At 39.1% G+C, this 19,259-nt stretch overlaps 1 protein-coding gene across 2 annotated transcripts in view; it reads right to left on the minus strand.

The window, feature by feature from the left end:
• Window positions 1–3,279: 3,279 nt before the first annotated feature.
• RFWD3 (ring finger and WD repeat domain 3) overlaps window positions 3,280–19,259 on the minus strand; it is a 34,053-nt gene continuing 18,073 nt past the window's right edge. For both annotated transcript variants that reach the window (XM_005218380.5, XM_002694723.7), the window contains exons 6-13: window positions 19,125–19,216; window positions 15,270–15,384; window positions 14,544–14,766; window positions 12,014–12,164; window positions 11,051–11,227; window positions 10,059–10,273; window positions 8,594–8,805; window positions 3,280–5,688 (exon numbers count right to left, since the gene is read on the minus strand). In XM_005218380.5, the coding sequence (XP_005218437.1) occupies window positions 5,545–5,688; window positions 8,594–8,805; window positions 10,059–10,273; window positions 11,051–11,227; window positions 12,014–12,164; window positions 14,544–14,766; window positions 15,270–15,384; window positions 19,125–19,216 (1,329 nt within the window). In that variant the 3' untranslated portion in view covers window positions 3,280–5,544. The remainder of the gene's footprint in view (window positions 5,689–8,593; window positions 8,806–10,058; window positions 10,274–11,050; window positions 11,228–12,013; window positions 12,165–14,543; window positions 14,767–15,269; window positions 15,385–19,124; window positions 19,217–19,259) is intronic.

Genomic DNA, 19,259 nt, shown 5'->3' on the forward strand with positions numbered 1-19,259 from the left:
GGATGTCCACAGGCACCCTTGGTAAGTGGCAGTCCACTCCCCGAGACAGAAGTCAGGCCTATATGTAGCCTCCGTCACTGCCATTAGGGCCATTCTATTCATGGGCCCAGCGTATTAGGTCTGCAGCGGCTAAATGCTGGCTGTCAACTGGCTGTCATCGAACTACTTGGCTATGCAATGCCTCTTCCATGGTGGAGGCTTTCTGGTAGGCATTGTTTTGTAATAAAAATTTTTTTCAAACATTGTGCCTTCTCCATATAGCCCAACCACATGCCGTTATCCCAGAACAGTCTGTTGGACCCTGCCCAGGAAATGTTTATATTCTCACCTTAAGCCACTTCTTCCACACAAAGTGGAAAGATCAGGGAACAGCTTGAAGCTCTACTCACTGAAATATTTGTCACTCTCCACCATCTTCCAGGGTCCTTCTTGCATCCTTTAGATTTTTATGGTGGCACTAATCACCATCCTCCAACCCCCATCCCTCAATAAAACACTTTTTTTTTTTTTGGTTATGCCTTGTGGCTTGCAGGATCTTAGTTCCTTGACCAGGGATTGAACCTAGACCGTGGCACTGGAAGTGCCAGTCAGTGGCTGGAGGGCTGTTTCCAAGGTTTAGATTTGGCCTTTCCTGTCATAATTCTTACCCCACAAGCCAGAAACATGTTGCTAGATCATTTTCACAATAACTTACTGTTTCTAGATCTAGATTATTCTAGATCATTTCCAGTTATGTCTTTGGGGGCTGGGGAATGACCACTGAATGGGTTCACACTAGGTAGGGCCACTGTGAGCCATAATCTGGCCAGGACTTTTATTTATAGTACGAGGTCCCCACGTGCCAGGGGCCTATGTTGATGCTTTTGGTCTGATATCAAAGACAACTCAATCAAATATCCAAAAAGTCCTCAAATATATGGTTATTTCTCTTTTGTCAGTGTATAGTCCCAGGTAAATGGCCATGAGCCTCTTTGGGGAAAAGACTGAAGGAACTATACACTTAGCATGGTGTCATGGTATGTGTTCCTAGGTTCATAGCTACTTGTTCATCAGTGGGTTCTGGATCTGAAAATTGGCTCAGGTCTAAAAACTGAGGAACATAAGGAACATAGGCAAAGGAACATAAGCTTTGGGGATGACCACCTTTAGCCTGCTGCTCCTCCTTTCTTGTGGACTTTTTGTTTATAGATATTTAAAAGCACCCTCTTTGGCTGTGTCTATTCTGCTCCCAGGGATGCTATCTTTTATTGGCTCTCTCTCTCCAGTTCCCTGCTGGTCAAGGTCCTTTGGTCAGTTCTTCAGTCTTGCTGGTAATAATGGTAATTGTGGTCTCCTGGCTTCTGAAAGTAAAGCAATGCCACTTGGTCTTTATTATTCTTGGGCCTCAATCATCCCCATCTTACCACATTTCCTGGAATACTCCCAGCATCACCTATGTTATCTAGGTCTAGGAGGAAGCAGAAAACCAAAGAGGATTAGGCATCAACAAAAAACCAAACAACCCAATTTAAAAGTGAGCAAGGGACTTGAATAAACATTTCTCTAAAGAAGATATACAAACAGCCAATAAGTACATGGAAAGATGCTTGACATCACTAATCACTAGGGAAATACAAATCAAAACTACAGTGAGATACCACCTCACACCATTCAGATGGCTACTGTCAAACAAACAAAAACCCCAAAACAAAAAAACAGAAAATAAAGAGTTGGAAAGGATGTGGAGAAACTGAAACTCTTATGCATTGTTTGATAGGAATGTAAAATGGTACAGCTGCTAGAAACAATATAGCAGTTCCTCAAATAATTAAGAACTGAATTACCATATGATCTTCTGAGTATATACCCAAAGAACTGAAAGCAGGGTCTCAGAGGTATTTGTACACCCATGTTCATAGTAACATTATTCACAATAGCTAAAATGTGGAAGCACCCTAACTGTCCATTGACAGATGAACGGATAAGCAAAATGTGGTATACATGTATACAATGGAGTACCATTGTCTTAAAAAGGAAAATCTGACACATGCTACAACATGAATGAACTCTGAAAACATTAGGCTAAGTGAAATAAGCCAGTCACAAAAAGACAAATACTGCAGGATTCCACTTAGATGAGGCCATTAGAGCAGTCAAATACCCAGATATCACCCTGTGTGGTAATTCCAGCCTCGGCACCCAGAAATCCAAGACAGATGAGGGCATTTGGAAGAATGTAAAATGTCACAAGTACATGACTGTCTGCTTTAATTGTGAATGCTAAGTATAGAACATGTAAAATAAGTATAGGATATGTAAATTTTAGTCAAATGCCACCTACAAGTTATTTTCTCTTGAACTTGATTTTTAACCTGTTTCTTCTCCTATAAATTGGAGTAACAATATTTACTCCACAACATTGTTTAAAAATGAATGTGTTAGAAAGGGGCTGTGTAAACTACAAAGGGATAAACAAACAAGAGATTGTTACCAACAAACAAACTGATTAAAGGACAAGGACACACAAATGTTTATTTTTAGAAATTTCACTTACAGTCAACCACTGAGATGGGAAACCAAGGAAAGAATACTATGGAAGAGAAACAGTGGTGTTAGGTTTCTTAGTAATTTGGGGTTTACTTCTTTACTCAGGACCTTTTAACCTCTTTTTTATTGGAGCACATGGCTCCATGACAATATTAAACTTATGGATTTAGTCCTCCTACAATCTAGTATACTCCATTTGCTGTTCAGCTGGAAAACATTTTCAGCCTTTCCAGTCTAATCCCAGAACACCATGATTTACAGCAAAAGAAATTCCTGAACTGAACAGAACAAAGAAACTGAGGCAAGTGGCCAGAGCTGTGCTGAGCAGAAACCCAGGAGTCCACACGTGCCCAGTGCTGCTGTCACTGCCAGGAGCACTGCCAAAGACTAGGAGAAAGAGAAGAGGAAGTCCTCTCCTCCCCACACAGAAGAGTCTTCTGGACTCAGAGACTAATAGGAAGCCAGCAAGCAAATGTAGTTTGCAGGATTTAGACCCTTGAGCAGAAACAGACAAGTGACCAGTGCTGGGGACTTAAGAGGCAACAGTAAAAGAGAATTGCCAACTACTGCCTCAACTTACTTCATTAATTTAAATATGATGTTTACTTTTGATCCAGGGACCATCCTGTGTAATTCTGACCCAGTACTACGGAAATGAAGAAATCTACAAGGCAGTCTGGGATTAGACCCCTTTTCCAAAAGGCACACAGGTTCCTGCCTCTAGCATTCAAAGAGACAAAAGACATCAGAAGCTGAAACATATGGTAAATGTTTATTTTCATATTTTACATTAAAACATAAAACACAAACATTAAAACATAGGACATGAATAGAGATCCCACTGTCTGGTTTTCAAAGCAGGTACAAGGATATATATAACAAGAAAATATTTTTGAGTCTGCTTAACTCCAAACGCTCAAATGGGAAAACAATCTCAGGGACTGGGGTGAGGGAAGATGGTGGGGTAGAGCCTGCATCTACAGATGTCATCTCTCCTCCCAGGCGAGGGGAGCAGGGGTGGAGGGGAAGTTCTTCCATTGGAGAAATCAGTCACAATCGCAAGAATTTTTGTTTCTCTAACATCTAAACTTACTAGGGGAATGCAAGGACTGGTAAGGCATGAGATTCTTTCAACTTCTCTAATAATACAAGTCCCTTGGTTCCTACGCTTGGGGGTGGGGGTTGATCTCAGTCAGCATCAGCTAAGTGTACTTCAACCCTGCCCGGGGTTCTGCCCTAGCCAAAGACTAAAGCAGCCAGGGCCTGACCACTTATATCCTCTCTCTTATCATCTGCTGAAACCAGATTGTTTTTTAATTCAAATCCTTTTCTGCCCCTGAAGCTCTAGGCCTGGGCAGTTATTCTTAATCATCAACATACCAAAAGGTTACACCTCTTCTAGAAAAGGGAGCTCTTTCCCAGGTTCTGGAAACTGGCTTTTTGAACAGTTTCCTTAAACAGAAGGAGGCTATTCTTTAAAAAGCACAACTAGAACATGGAACTCGGGAAATCTACTGCAATAAGCCCTTGCTGGTGAGAAATGCTGGAAACAGCTCAGGAGATGACAGATCAGAACTGTTTTAAAATAAAAATAATGATAACATTTCTACAACAATTATTAAGAAATTCAGTTAGCCATCCTGCTCCCCAGGAACAGGGAGCATGCCTTGAGACATGTTCTGTTGTGGACAGTAGTTTAGTAGAGTAGCCTTTCGCAAAGCAAACAGATATAAACTGAACCCTCTATTGGAGAAAAATACAGCTCCAAAAGTGGGACAATCCAGGGCTGGAATGAAAGCTGGTGGGCATCTCCCTGCAATCCACACAGGCCTCCAACCACTGTTATTTTACTAAAAACACTTAAAAAAAGTTAGGAAAGGAGGCACATCAGAGGAATTTGGAATCAAACAACAGTTTCACCTGGGGGCAGGCTTTAACCAGGGAATTCTAAACACACTCAAGAATGGTTCCTTACTCCAAGGGGTTGACTTTATTCAGAGAGACTCTATAAAAATGCAAGAGACAAGTCCTCTTCTGCTTTCAACAGCAGTCTAAGCAGCTTCTCTTTTGTAAGCCTCTCTTGGTTAGATCTCTCTAACCATGCTTCTGATCTTTCATACTAGTAAGAGCTTTGACATATGGCTCATCTTTTCCTAGTGAGAGGACAAAGAGTGGCTTTCAAAGCACTGGCTTATATAAAACCAATCCTGGGATCTTAGCTGCCTAGAAAAAAGGTGAGTCTTCCCCACTGCTCAAACAACTGGTCTCTTTCCTTGATTCGCACAATGTGATGAACCCCATACACTTGGCATTAGGAAAGGATCTACAGCTCATCAGCTGCCATCATCACTGGGTTTACCACTATCCTGGCACTGCACACCTGAACAAAGCTGTTCCTGCCACAGAGCAGACCAGATGAGCTCTACCACACAGTTCTGTGGGGATGAGACCAAGTTACTAAAAGATTATCAGCCTACAAGGTCAGAAATAGGTCAAATTCTTCAGAAGACTGTATAGTGCCCTCTTGTGCTCAATTGAAGACTTCTGCATCCACGCTGCATCCAAGGAGCATCAAAATGGTTAGTCCCATCAGGAACATAAGCACTCTCAAGTCATGCAGTCAAGTGACAGGACAACTCAGGCAGGATGTCACATCCGGAGATGCTCGGTGTACATCCATATTCTAAGTGACTGCAGGGAGGATACTCTCCAAGGCTCAGCAGCAAGTCTGATCAAACATATTGATTCTCAACAAAGATTCATGAAAGCTTTTAACCCAAGAAATGGATAATGTTGATGGAGTACCAGTCACTTACTCTTTTGATGGACACTGAAGATACACCATCTATAGTGTTTTGTTAACCTGGAATCTGAGGATCTTATTAACCTAATGGAACCACGATCCCACAAGTTCTAGGCCACAGACAATAAGCACAGATCTTGCTCAAGGCTGTGAGGTACTAGCAAACAACATGTAACATTAACCAGCAACATGACTGATAAGTTTCAAGACCATGGTTACTCCCACCTATAGACGTGGACGGTCTTTTCTGTTAAGGTAGCCAAGTAGCTGTTATGATTCACGTCAAATGGGCAGATGTCCAAGACAGGCTGATCGGCCTGCAGATCCTGCAGCAATGAGCCACTGCCAGCATCCCACAGCTTAAAAAGAAGAAAAAAAGGTCAGGAGTCCTTCAATTCAACTCGGGACTTGCAGTCTTTATCATCACACAACTCTGAAAGCACTGCATAGACAGGACTGCCCAGGGAGTAAAACAGAATGTCCCTAACCTTCACAAGGTTGCACAAAAGCAGCACATCTAACATAGGTCATGCACAGCCTCACCTACTATAATTCACAATTGTGGTCTACCTGTGAGTGGATCTGAAAACCAAGCCTAGTATTCTCCCCTTCAGTCTATATGCCAAGAACTCTATTAGGGGAAACAAGGGTCAACAAGACAATAAGTCCCTGTCTCTGCCTTCATGGAACCTGTATTCTAACTGCTGCTTTCTTCTCCTTTAAAAAAAAAATTTATTATGGACAAAAAATTCATGTAATAAAAAGGAGAATAGTACTATGAGTAATCCATCACCCAGATGACTAAGTTTTTACCATATCTGGTTTATTGTTTTTTTTCTTTGCTGACCTCATGTCATTTTACCCTTATACACTTAAGTATACATCTCTTAAAAATAAACAAACAAAAGACATTTTCCTACATCTCAATGTCACTATGCCTAACAAAATGAACAATAATTTCATAGTATTCTCTAACATATACTGCAAAATAAAAATTTTCTGATAGTCTCTTTTTATATTGGTTTTGTTTGATTCAGGATTCAAATAAGGTCCACATTACCCTTGGTAATCATAAATTTTAAAAAGCCTCTCTTAGTTTGAGCAGATCCAACCTCCCCACTCTTTTCTCCTTCTGCCACTGACTTGTGGAAGCAGGATCTGTTGTCCTACAGAATGTCCACAACCTAGATGTGTTTGCTGCTTTCTGTGCTATTACTTAACTTATTCTCTTATCCACTGCAATTCCAGTAAATAAAAGCATTAGACTGAAGAGTGACAGTATCCAATATGGCTGCCATTAGCCAATTAAACCTCTTTACATTTAAATTACACAAAAATTTAACAATTAAGTTTTTCATTCACATTAACATTTCAAGGGATCACATGGCCTTAAGTGGGCAGTGCTGTTCTATGGGTTCAAGGACATCTAGGCATCATGTACTTCATTTTCTCTTACATCAAGAGGCAAATTATTTCTGCTTAAGCCATTAACAGTGACACAATAGTTGATCATGTATTCAGGTGGTAACAGGCTGACCCCTCCACTGTAAAATTCCCCATCAACCTTCCATCTGTTAGTTTCATCTTGAATTGATCAATGATTTTATAGAGGTTTCAGTAGTGCCTTTTTCCTCCCTAAAACATATAGCTATATGTTTATCATCACACAACTTTGAAAGCACTGCAGAGACAGCACCGCCTGGGGGGTAAAACAGCTTGTCCCTAACCTTCACAAGGTCACACAAAGGCAGGATATCTGACATAGGTCACGTAAAACACTACAGCTCACTTATAAAGAATGATGTCAATCTATAGATATTGGTATGGAAAGATAACCAAAACAGGAAGTTAAATGGAAAAGCAGTATGTATTGGGTTGGCCAAAAAGTTCATGTTTTTAAGTAAAAATAAAAGAACATTTTCATCAAGAACTTTCTCGAATGTTTTGTTATACTACATTCTGCCATTTTTCAGGCAACTTCATAACTTTATCTTCCAAGAACTTTTTATCTTTTTGAGCAAAGTACTATTTTAAATGCTTTTTACAGTCTTCCACAGAATTGAAACTTCTTCCATTAAGAGAATTTTGTAAAGACTAAAATAAATAAATGGAAATACAAAGGTGCAATGTCTGGTGAATAGAGCGGATGAATAAGAACTTCCCAGCCAAGCTGTAACAGTTTTTGCCTGGTCATCAAAGAAACACATGGTCTTGCATTATTCTGATGGAAGATTATGTGTTTTCCCTTGATTAACTCCGGACATTTTGCATTGAATGCTGATTTCAGTTGGTCTAATTGTGAGCAGTACTTGTTGGAATTAATCATTTGGTTTTTTGGAAGAAGCTCATAATAGAGCTCATTTCCAATCCCACCACATATACAATATCATCTTCTTCGGATGGAGACTGGCCTTTGTTGTGGTTGGTGGTGGTTCAGTTCACTTGCCCCAGGATCTCTTCTGTACACATTAATTAATTAATAATGTACACATTATTGTACAGTATCCACTTTTCACTGCCCATCACAATTTGTATTAAAAAAGAACATTTTCATTACATTTCAGTAGAGAATCACATGCAGAAATACAGTCAAAGTGTTTTTCACTTAACTTACGTGGAACTCGGACATCAAAGTGATTAACATAATCAGGCTGATGCAAATGATCTTTCACACTTGATTTGGATATTTTGAGTATGCTGGCTATCTCCTGTGTGGTATAATGGTAACTGTTCTCATTTAATGTCTCGAGGTGATCGCTATCAACTTCAACTGACCTACCTGACTGTGGAGCATCGCCCAGCGAGAAATCTCTAGCACAAAACTTCCAAAACACTTTCGACATGTTCAGTCACAGCACTTTTCCCATACACAAATCTGTTTCTGCATTTCACCAAAGTTTTTTACCTTTCTTGAAATAATAAAGCATAATATGCCGAAAAAAAACGTTGCCTTTTTTCCTTCCACTGTCAATATTAAAATGGCTACACAAAATTCACCAATCTTGACAAGTCTTATTTTTAATACACACTGACATGATAGCTGTCACAATACAATCTAACAAAATTGTTTCAAATGAAGTTACAGTCAACTATGTGCTACTAGAGCCACCAACAGAAAAAAACAAACTTTTTGGCCAACCCAATAAAGTGTGACTTGTATTAAAAAAAAGCAACCACACATATACACATATGAAGGTACGTGCAATTATGGAGAACTTTGGTTTTTTGCTTTAAACACATCAGTATAAAAAACAGACTACTCACCAGGGCAGATTTTGATGCTTCATCCCCAATACACACCAGGATGCTGCCATTATTCTCTGGATTTTGGAAAATGGCATTCTTGGTTAGCAATTTGCAGGAGGGTCCCCCAAAGAATGTTTGTACAGGATGGCAGGAGCAGATGGGCTCTCCAGCATTATCCAGTTTATAGGACATCTCCATGAGTACACTTCGTAAGTTGTTGTGATTTTTATCTAAGAGAAAGAGAAATCAGTATTGATCTGTAGGGATGGTCCAAAGAAATTAAGCAAGTACCTAAACTTGGTTCTAACACAGTTGAGTAGAAAAGGCAGTTTTATCAAGCCATCATTAATAGCTACAGAGCAAACACAGTAAGAACACAATAATATAGCACAAATGAAATTCAGAACATTGGGCTATAGGATGAAGTAAGTTATCTACAATAGGTTTTTGTCTATGAGGGAAACAATTCTGAGAACGAGCTAGCCTTTTTAGGAAAATCACTGTATCCAGCTGGACTTCTGTTTGGGTTTTTATCTTCCTTAAGGGTTCGGGCGACAAGGTCTTTTCCTTCCCTCCAGTGATGGCCCCACTAATACCCGGAACTGTACAAATAAAGTGAAAGCATATTATCACAGAAGGGGAAACATATCGCTGTGGTTCTGCTGAGAGACAAACAAAAGCTAGAGAACAGAATGGGATCTCCAAGCTTTCTACATGTCATAGCAAATCCGTGGAGACAGAGGACCTAGGAGATGGGTCCAAAAGGGAAAGGAGAGTCTGCTGAGGCAGCTTCTCAGCTCAAACAAAACTTAAAATGATTAGGTCAACCCACAACTAGCAGAAGTATGGGCACTTTAATGACTATTTCTGACCAAAACATCTACTTGACCATCAATATAGCTCACCAGATTAGATTCATTACCTTTCAGCTAGAAAAAAACCTGTGAATTTAAGCATAGTCAGTCAAGGGTTGCAGTCCTGGTTCTGGAAGCTGTGAGAAGTTCAGCTGGCTAGGGCCACCATGGTTGTCCATCTACTCCCCACTTAACTTTGGGGCCCCAAATAAGGAAGAACAGCTAACAGCTTAGCATCTGGGCCCTCTACATGACTGCTTTCATCTGGGCCTTCCTTTTAAGTGAACTGAGGGGCGAGCAGAAGACATGAAACTGATGTAAGGTAGCTCAGTGGCCTCAAGAGCAGGTCTCCTCATTCCATCACTGTCGTAAGTCAGAGAGGATTCTAAAGTGGAGGATCCTAATTCCACTTCCAAGTAGTACCTGGCCAAGTATGTCCCAGTTCACGAACAAGGGAGGGACAGGGAGGCAGGCTCCACAGAAGCTCCCTGCAGCGGCAAGAGCTGTTAGTCCATGAGGGGCTTGACCAGCACCACCTGAAAGCTAGGGCAAGCTCTCCTTTCCTCCCCTCTACCAATCTACTTCCAAACCAACCACAGGTCCCATGAGGACACCCCAACAACACTCACCAGGCCTATAGGTCACGAGACAGTGGCGGGTGCTGCTCTCTACCTGAAAGTCTACGCAGCCCCCAGGCTCCATGGGCAGCACATGAGGCCAATGAGTAAAACCCATTTTCAGCTCCCAAAAAGAGGCATTCTCCAACGCTCCAGCCAACACGCCACCATATGGAAACGCAGCAGAGGCAGCTCTGGGCACATACGACAGGGATACCAGCGGGCATCTGAAGGGAAAGGAAGGAAACCGAGTCTTACCTGCCTATATCTGAACCACTTCAGGCGCCACGATGAGAAGTCAAGGACATTCCTACCTCTATAGAAGAAATTTTGTAAGTCACTGTCCTTTGATATCTAATAAAAACTATCAACCCACTCTGTAGGAACAAAAGGGCATATATATAATATTCCACACCCAGTTTCAGAGGAAATTCCACATGCTCTAAAAGCAGTGGGGAAAAAGCGGAGTAGGAAATTTAACAGTACAAGATTACAAACACAAGGAAGCCTGACTGGTGTGAAGCTTCTGGAAATGGGGTTAGACACACACACACACACACACAAAGTCAAGAAGGAAATTCAACTTACATATCCAATAAACTAAAGCTTCCAAGCTGTATTTGACAGACTCCCTCAATTAAAATACAGCATAGAGAATTCCCTAGTGGTCCACTGGTTAGTTCACAACAGGCCAAGAAACGTTAACCAAGGTCACAAAGCTCATAAATGGTGGAGCTGGGTTCTGAACAAAGTAGTGGTTTTATTCTGGCACACTGTGATGTGTAATTCTATGAATCTGGTTATACTTCGTATGAGAACTTTCTGCCATATGAGCTATCATGAACACAAACTCTAGGATTTTACTGATTCTGAAGTGAGAATAGATCAGAGGACCCAGAGAAATGCCCTCTGTGAGAAATTCTGATCAACTGTGAAACACTTGTAAAAGAGAGGATTAATATAATAGTCTAAGAGAAAGCTGTTACTTTCAGGTGGCTCCCTACCTAGCTCTCTGAGGTACTAATTCCTGGACGTGAGAGCTTGTATTTCGAAGGTCATATAACAGAATCGAACCGTTGACCAGTCCAGCATAGATGTAATTGTTTTCATCAAGACACCAGCAGCAGCTCCAGACAGGCCGCCCAGCGTTGTAAGTCTGGACCACGGTATTTGTTTCCAGGCTGTAAAATTACAAAAGACTTTTACAATTATGCATTACAAAAATCAAACACAGAACAAAGATGTAAAGATAAGAACACACCCACACATCAAAACTACATGGATTCCCAATTTCCCCTAAGGTCTATGGAGATAACTCCTCTTAATTCCACAATATTTGTTTTGGAGGATACAGATTTTCCTCCTAAGCTGTAAGGAAGAATAAGTTAAAGGGACAAATAAACAGTATATTCCTTCCCCTGATCCTATATCCTTCTCCACGGCTACCTATTACACAGATATTCAATGTTTAATACTGAAAAATTAGAAAACACATGTAAGAAAAATAAAAAGTTATAATCCAACTATCCAGAAGTAGTCATTAATGACAGTTTGGTATTTAACCTTTCTTTTTTCCCTTCTATTTTTCAATACTACTAAAATAAGTCATAGCATTTAGATATATATAAAACATAACAGAATTGACACACTGAGTTTTGGGGTAAAATTAAGCTGAATCATTCTTGAGAAGTCAAAAGATATATATCTGCATGGTTTAAGATACATTTTGTAGCATATATAATTTTAAAGAAATGGACCATCACATATTCAGCTTTGCAACCAGCTGTGTCCACTTCTTAAAGCAATACATTTAAAATTCAATAAACCTGGATCTGAGAAAACAATGCCTTGGACAGCTCCCATCCCATCCCCACCCCAAAAGGCAAGGTCATCATAACACAGATACTAATTTCCAAGCTACTCAACACTAGGCATCCCAAGGCCCATCTTCCCCACAAAGTACTCACCTGGTCAGTTTAATTGTGCTGTCCAGGGAAGCAGAGAGAAGTAAGCCTTTGGATCGACTGCTGAAAGCCAGTCCACGTATTTGTTTGCCATGCATAGGAATATACTGGCTGCTTTTCATGTTGGCAGTACTCAACATCTTAACACCAAAGCCTGCCAAATTTATAAGAGAGTGAAACAGATCACTGAAAGTCAATTTAGGGCAAAGGAAACTGCCATTTCAAGCAACATCTTTGTTCACCTTTCTTGGCATGTCAGTTTCTGGGAAAAAACTAGTCGAACAAAGAAAATAACTCCCAGGTTATAATTTATTTTAAAAAGTACATTCTATCCCAAATGTCTATCAAGTATATGAGAAACCATCATATACACATACAGTGGAATACTACCCAGCAATAAAAAGGAATGAACTACTGACAGACACAATAATATGAATAATCTTTATAAAGTTACCTTGAAAGAACCCAGACAAAAAGAGTAACACTGTATGGCTCCAGTTATGTAAATTCTAGAAATTATAAACTAATATACCAAGATAGAAAGTAGTTGCCTTGGGATGGGGAGAGGAGGGAGGAACAGGTGGATGATGGATTACAAAAAGCCTGAGCAAACTTTCAGGACAACTGGTGGTATGTTCATTACCTTGATTGTTACGATGGTTTTAGAAGTGTATACAAATACTGATACATACATCAATACTCACCAAATGGTATATCACATTAAGGAGGTGCAGTTTACTGTATATCAATTATACTGTAATAATAAAGCTTTTAAAGGAAAGCGAGAGACTAGTCTTTCTGAACCACATATACTCAAAAATGTAGATGAGAGTGAACAACAAAGAATGGAGCTAAGTAATTTCTGTGTCATGTGGTCAAGATGCTACATTTTTCTGAAACAGAATGAAAATAGGTAATATCAAGTATCGTAATGTATATCATTCCAAGAGGGGAAAAGAAAGCCAAAAACTTGTCCTTTTAAATTTATTTGTTACTCTGTTCTCTTGCCAGGGAATAATAACACATTTATTTTATCAGGTATATATTTTATCTGAGTTATACACTTACAAAATTTGTCAAATCAAGATATCCTTGAGGGACTTCCCTGGTGATCCAGTGGCTAAGAATTTGTCTTGCAGTGTAGGAGATGTGGATTCAATCCCTGGTCTGTAAACTAAGATCCCACATGCCACAGAGCAACTAAGCCTGTGCACGTCAACTACTGAAGCCTGTGCACTCCAAAGCCCACCAGTCCCAACCAGAGAGCTTAAGAACCGCAAGGAAAGACCCCGCACGATGCAACTAAGACCCAATGCAGCCAAATACATGAGTGAGTTGAGACACCTGAAAAAACAGATAGCCTTGAATCACACTTCTCCTTCACTAGGGAATTAAGTGAGAGAAAGTTTATTGTGATTTCTGCTAAAACAGAATTAGCAGAGCCAGAGAAACAAACATGGAAACTATAGGTTTTAAATCAACAAGGGAACTTGAGATTTTGCCTAGTTAATCATTAAAGGAAACAAGAAATTAGCATTATCAGTCTATCAGGAAGAGCTGGCTGTGCAGAACAGAACAGACACACTAAGAAATAAAGGAACAGATTACACCCAATTTGAGGAACAACTGGAATAAATATTTTTCCAATTAATGGGGAAGGTTTCACTTGAAGACAAATCTTTTTATTAAAACTGTGAATGGAATATAGCAACATTATAAACAATCCTTTTACTTTCCCCTCCTGATACCCTCCTGAGAGCCTCCTGATAGCCTCTCAACTCAGAGTTAGTATCAGTGAATAGAAAAATATATGATATTCAAGGGATTCCACTACAAATCCTGTACATACCTAAGTATGGGGGACACAGTTTTGAAGCATTTGAAAGGAACTTCTAAGTGGGGAGACACTAAATCAGGCAGAAGCAAAGGGACCCTACAGTTGGCAGAAATCATATGCTGAAGAGAGGAGGAAAAAACATCTACCACATTGGGCCTGTGCAGTTTGGTTTTCAACATTACAACAACCTAAAATGAAACTTGAAAAGTGCACAAAAAAGAGAAAATCAGTACAATAAAATAATAATGTTCCCAAATTCTTTTACTTGGAATTTGTCAACGTGCACACTACTGAAAATAAGCATTCAATCTTGTTTTAACTTGAATTAGACCTTGGGGTAGTGTTTTTTTCAAACATTTCTAGGCTAAATGAATCTGCATTTTAGCAGGACATACAAGCAATTATAGTCCTTATCCTTGGACAACTCACACTTCTAAGTACGTCTTCTCTCACTTTACCATGGTTCAGCATCTCTGCCCTTCTGGTGAACAAGTTTACAGAAGTCAAACAGACAGTACAGACATCTCTGTAGTACCCCAACATATCTGTATCAAGGAAAGTAACTAGGAAAAAAGTGACCTGGTGGGCTGTGGACAGTGTTCACCTACTAGTGAGTCCTGGATTATCCAAAAAGGGAGGAAATAAATAAACAGAGTCCAACAATGAACATAAAAACTGAGGTTCTGGACTATTCACCTGGAAGGAAGGCGGACTGAGGAGAAGGTTGTGATACCACCAGGCAGCTCAAAGCATCACAGTATGTCATGACTCGACAGTTTCCTGTTTGAGACACTGTGAATGTCTTCTGGAAATGGTACTTCTGTTGACTCTGGCTGGTGGGCAGGCCACTTAGGAAATGTGGTTGGGAACCCCCAGGCTGTTGTGAGATCTTATCCTGACCGATAAGTTTCTGCAAGTCCTAAAACGAAAACGATTTTGAAGACATAAAGCTTTTTCGTCTGGTATTACCCTGAAATACAATTCCTTGATCTAATACAAGGATATTTCTCCTTTACGTGAAAATATTAACATGAATTCTAAAGAACTGCTGGAGTTTTCACAATATTTCTACAAGCAGTTGAAATAGGGAGAGCACATAATCATAAAGGGCCGAAAGTCTTTAATGATTTAGACAGTCACTTTGTCTAAAATTGTCACTTTTGGTAGATTCAAGGAAATGAAATGACCTAAACAAGTTGTGAATTATCAGGCGGCTGTTCAATTTTTTTTTTTTTTAATTCAGGATGCAGTAGAATTCATCATAAAGCACATATATAAGTTCTAACAAAAAATAAACAGTTGATCATGTTTCCTTCCTGAAAAACTTGGTAAATCCTATCTGTATCTGAGTGAAACTAAATATTTAGATGCCTTCTTAATTCCTATTCCAACAGTTCTTTGTATTAGAAAAGGCAAACTTACCTGAACACGACTTTGAAGCCTAGAGCATTTATCAGTGAGGGCTTGAAGCTGCAGCCGACACTGTGCCGAGTCTAATTCAGCCTTCTTCCTTAGCTTCTGTTCCTTTAGTAAGGAACTAGAGGGGGAAAGCCAGCAACAGGTGGAGATTAGAAAGGCCACGAAAGACTTCTCATCAAGATGCACAGTAAATTTATGATATGATATACATACTTTGACTATAAATATGTCATTTGGGGAATAAAATATAACGAGAAAAATCTCTCAAACCAAGAAACATTACAGAAGAATAGCAGACAGGGCTGAGCTCATTAGCCTACTGGAGTGGGTCTCACTGTTGAGGTAGGCAATGACCAGGAATTTGGCTCTTACTAAAGAATGGGGACATAAAATGTAAAATGAGGAACTACAGCCAAGCTCACTGCCTGAGTTAGAGTCAAATCAGAAAAGAGTAAAATGACCTGTTAAAAGACCAAGATCATCTACAGATAAAAAGAAAATCAGCTATTGGATGTTCATGAGATATTAAAATAACACTATAAAAAGAGGTTGGAAGTTTAAAAAAAAGTATATACCAGTAAATGCTAAAAAAAAAGAAAGAAGACCGATTACAATTAAAAAGGATGGACAAGCATAAAGAGGAATAATGTACAATGAAAGGACACATTCATAGGTATGAAAATCATAAATTCACATTTTAAAATATGAAATGCAAATAGAGATTTCCACTCCAATAAGATAGGAGAGAAAAAAGATGAAAATTGGAAAGGAAGAGATAAAGTGGCTCTTATTTATCTTCATAGAAAATTCAAGAGAACCCACAAGCTATTAAGAGTTTAGTAAGGTTACTGAGTTAAGATCAAGAAAATTAGATCAACAGCATTCCCATATACCAGACAGATGATTTGTAAATGTAACAAAAAAAGTTCATTTGAAATAGCATTCTAACAGCAACCTAGGAATAAAGTTAAGGCCTTTAAGAAGCAAAATACAGTTATAAAAGACACAAGGAAAACAGTGAATAAGTGAAAGGATATTATATAATGCTGATGGCTAGAAAGACTAAATTGAAGCACTAGAACTAACAAACAGATCCCAGAACAAAAGAGTAGTCCATTTATAATATAGAAACTTAAGTTAGAACAGAAGTAGCAACTGAAATTTATAGATAGGACATACTTCGCTAAAAGTAAAAACTTTTTCAACAAAGGATACCATAAACAAGTCAAAGAGACAAATCAAAAACTAGGAGATGACATGTGCAATGTGCACAACCAACAAAGAGTTAGCATAAGGAAAACAAAGAACTATAAATCAGTAAGAAACAAATAAATAATATACTTGGCTCAATATAAATGAGCAAAATATTTGAACACAATTTACAGAAGAGTATGTTCAACCTCATAAGTGATTGAGAAAAACATCATAAAAAAGCAAACTAAAGTAAATGCTACTTCACTCCATGAAACTGGCAAAATTAAGTCTGATAATATAAAATAGATGAAGGTATGAAAAAAATGCAAAATCCCTTACATTACTGCTGCTGGTATAAACTGGAAAAGCCTCTATAAAGAGCAATTTGACAATATCTAGTAAAGTTGAAATTACATGTTCCCTATGATAAAGCAAATCCATTTTTAGACCTAATGAAACTCTCACCCATTTCTCTGCAGCATGGCTTATACTAATGAAAACTGGAAACTACCTGTCTACCAATACAAAATACATATAGGAAAACTCTACAGAACTAGAACACTTTATAGAAATTAAAATGAATCAACGAGAGCTACATATCAACCAGGATATGTGCCTCAGAGTATTAAGCAAAATCAAGCTACAAAAGAAAAACTCTAATCCAATAACATCTGCATAAAATGTGAAAACTTTCTAAATCACACTGTATGTGATTTATGGTCACAGATCATCTGAGGAAAGAGATGGAATTAAGAAAAACTTGGTGCACAAGGAAGCCTCCTTGGTATCTATAAGGATATATTTCTTTTTTTAAAGACCCAAAACAAATATGGAAAATGTTAAGATTTGATAAAGTTGAGCCTGTGGGTATTCATCCTATTAGTCTCGGTATGTATCACCATTTTGAAACTCTTCTCAAGAGGCTAAGGAGTACACCGATTATAGTAATCAGCAAAGTTTTAAATACAATCATGCATTAATAGCCACCCCTACTGGTTTTGCCTTTTCAAGGAAATTTCCCCCACCACGTACTTGTCATTTTAACATACTACAAATAAATAGTCGTTGGAGTGAATAAAAAAAGGCAAACAAGGAGTAAAATTTATACATCTGTAATTCCACTTTACAGTGACTACTTATATGTTTTTTTCCAGTTTGCAAAAATATAACCACACTAACAACATGCTTTTACATGACAACATACTAATGTATTTCAACATCAGTTTTAATCAATGTATAGTGTTTCATCACATGGATATGCCAGAGTTTACTCAACCAATTAACTTTCTTGGTTTGGATTATTAACTAAATGAAAAGCCTGATTAAACACATTTTTGTACATATCCTTAATCATTTTTTTAGAATGCCTAAAGCAGAATTACTTTTAGACTTCTGAATTATATTGCCAAGGGCCTCTCTAAATGTTAATATCTATGTACATTTTTACCAGTAATGCATGAGCAAACCCACATCCCTGTACTCTCAATGCAGGGGGAGTGGTTTTTGGCTGCTGCTGCATGGCATGTGGAATCTCCTCCTCTGCCTCCCCTGCACTGCAAGGATGATTCTGAACCACTGGACCTGGGAATTCTGTTACCCGGGAATTCCCAATATTTACTGTTCTTAAAGCATATTTTATAAATAGTGCTTTTAGCAATTGTCCATGGGCTTCCCAAATTCCAATAATTTCCTGCATTGTATTGCTTCAGTTATGAGACTTCCTTGTAGAATACTGTGGCAGGAGGGCTTAGGGACACAAGAAGCAAAAATTCTCAGTTTTTAAAAAAGTATCTAAGCCTATTCTAACGACAAGGAGGTTGAGACTTGGAGTGTGTTCTAGATGGCCGTGAACTGGCCACAATGAATTGGCCACTCATTCCCTGATTCAGTATTCACCAAATTTAGTGGCAGAGGCAGACAGTAAAGGTAATCCCTTAGGGAAGAAGCTGGACAGGCTACCAAAAAATCCAGGCTATCTTTCTGTGTGGGTCTGCTGCCCAGCTTAGGTGTGAGGTATTACTGTATGGCTAAAGGCTTCTCTATGACTTTTTGATTTCAGGAGGGCTTACCAGACCATGTCTTGGCCTCCCCAAGTCATATTACCAAAGACTTAAGTCTTAGCGCTGACTCCAAGTTCACAGGAATGCCAAAGTGCTCCTGCAGAGCTACCTTCTCCAATCAGCACACAACCCTCAGGCCCTGAAAATGGAGGCTTATGAGAGGTGCTGAGTACACAGACGAGTGCAGCAGTCTACCACCTGTTGCTCTTCTTTCAACTCCCTCTCTTTCAAGAAAGGAGATTTTTATCCTCAACTTCTCAGTTGTTTTCCTATGCATTGACTTCATTTTCTGATATTCTATACTAGCTTTTTTCCCTGAAGAGTTCAAGCAAAAGTCCTTACATTCATTGAGCTAGGTGAAGTCACAATAATTTGTTACTCCAGATCATCACTTTTAATCCTATTTGGAGAGCAAACCGTGCATCAGGTGATCAGACATGTATCATGTCACAATGTTAAATTGCCAACAATCCCCAGAGATCCCTAGTCACAGTCCAAGGAAAGCCTCAGAATTGCACTAAGAGTGAATCATACCCCCTTTTTCAGATGAGCCTACAAAGAACCAAAAGGGAATGTTCCAGCTAGACAGACTCTTTCCACCTACCTCTTCATGAGCTCCTGCTCACTAGTGTCCAAAGCTCTCAAGGTCCGGGCATAAAGGACAACGATATCACTTTGCTTGGCTTTCTTGTTACACTAAGGAGCCAAACAGGACACAATTAGTGTGGTTCTAGGAATT

The sequence above is a fragment of the Bos taurus genome, chromosome 18, assembly GCF_002263795.3.
Source record: "Bos taurus isolate L1 Dominette 01449 registration number 42190680 breed Hereford chromosome 18, ARS-UCD2.0, whole genome shotgun sequence".
Lineage (NCBI taxonomy): Eukaryota > Metazoa > Chordata > Mammalia > Artiodactyla > Bovidae > Bos > Bos taurus.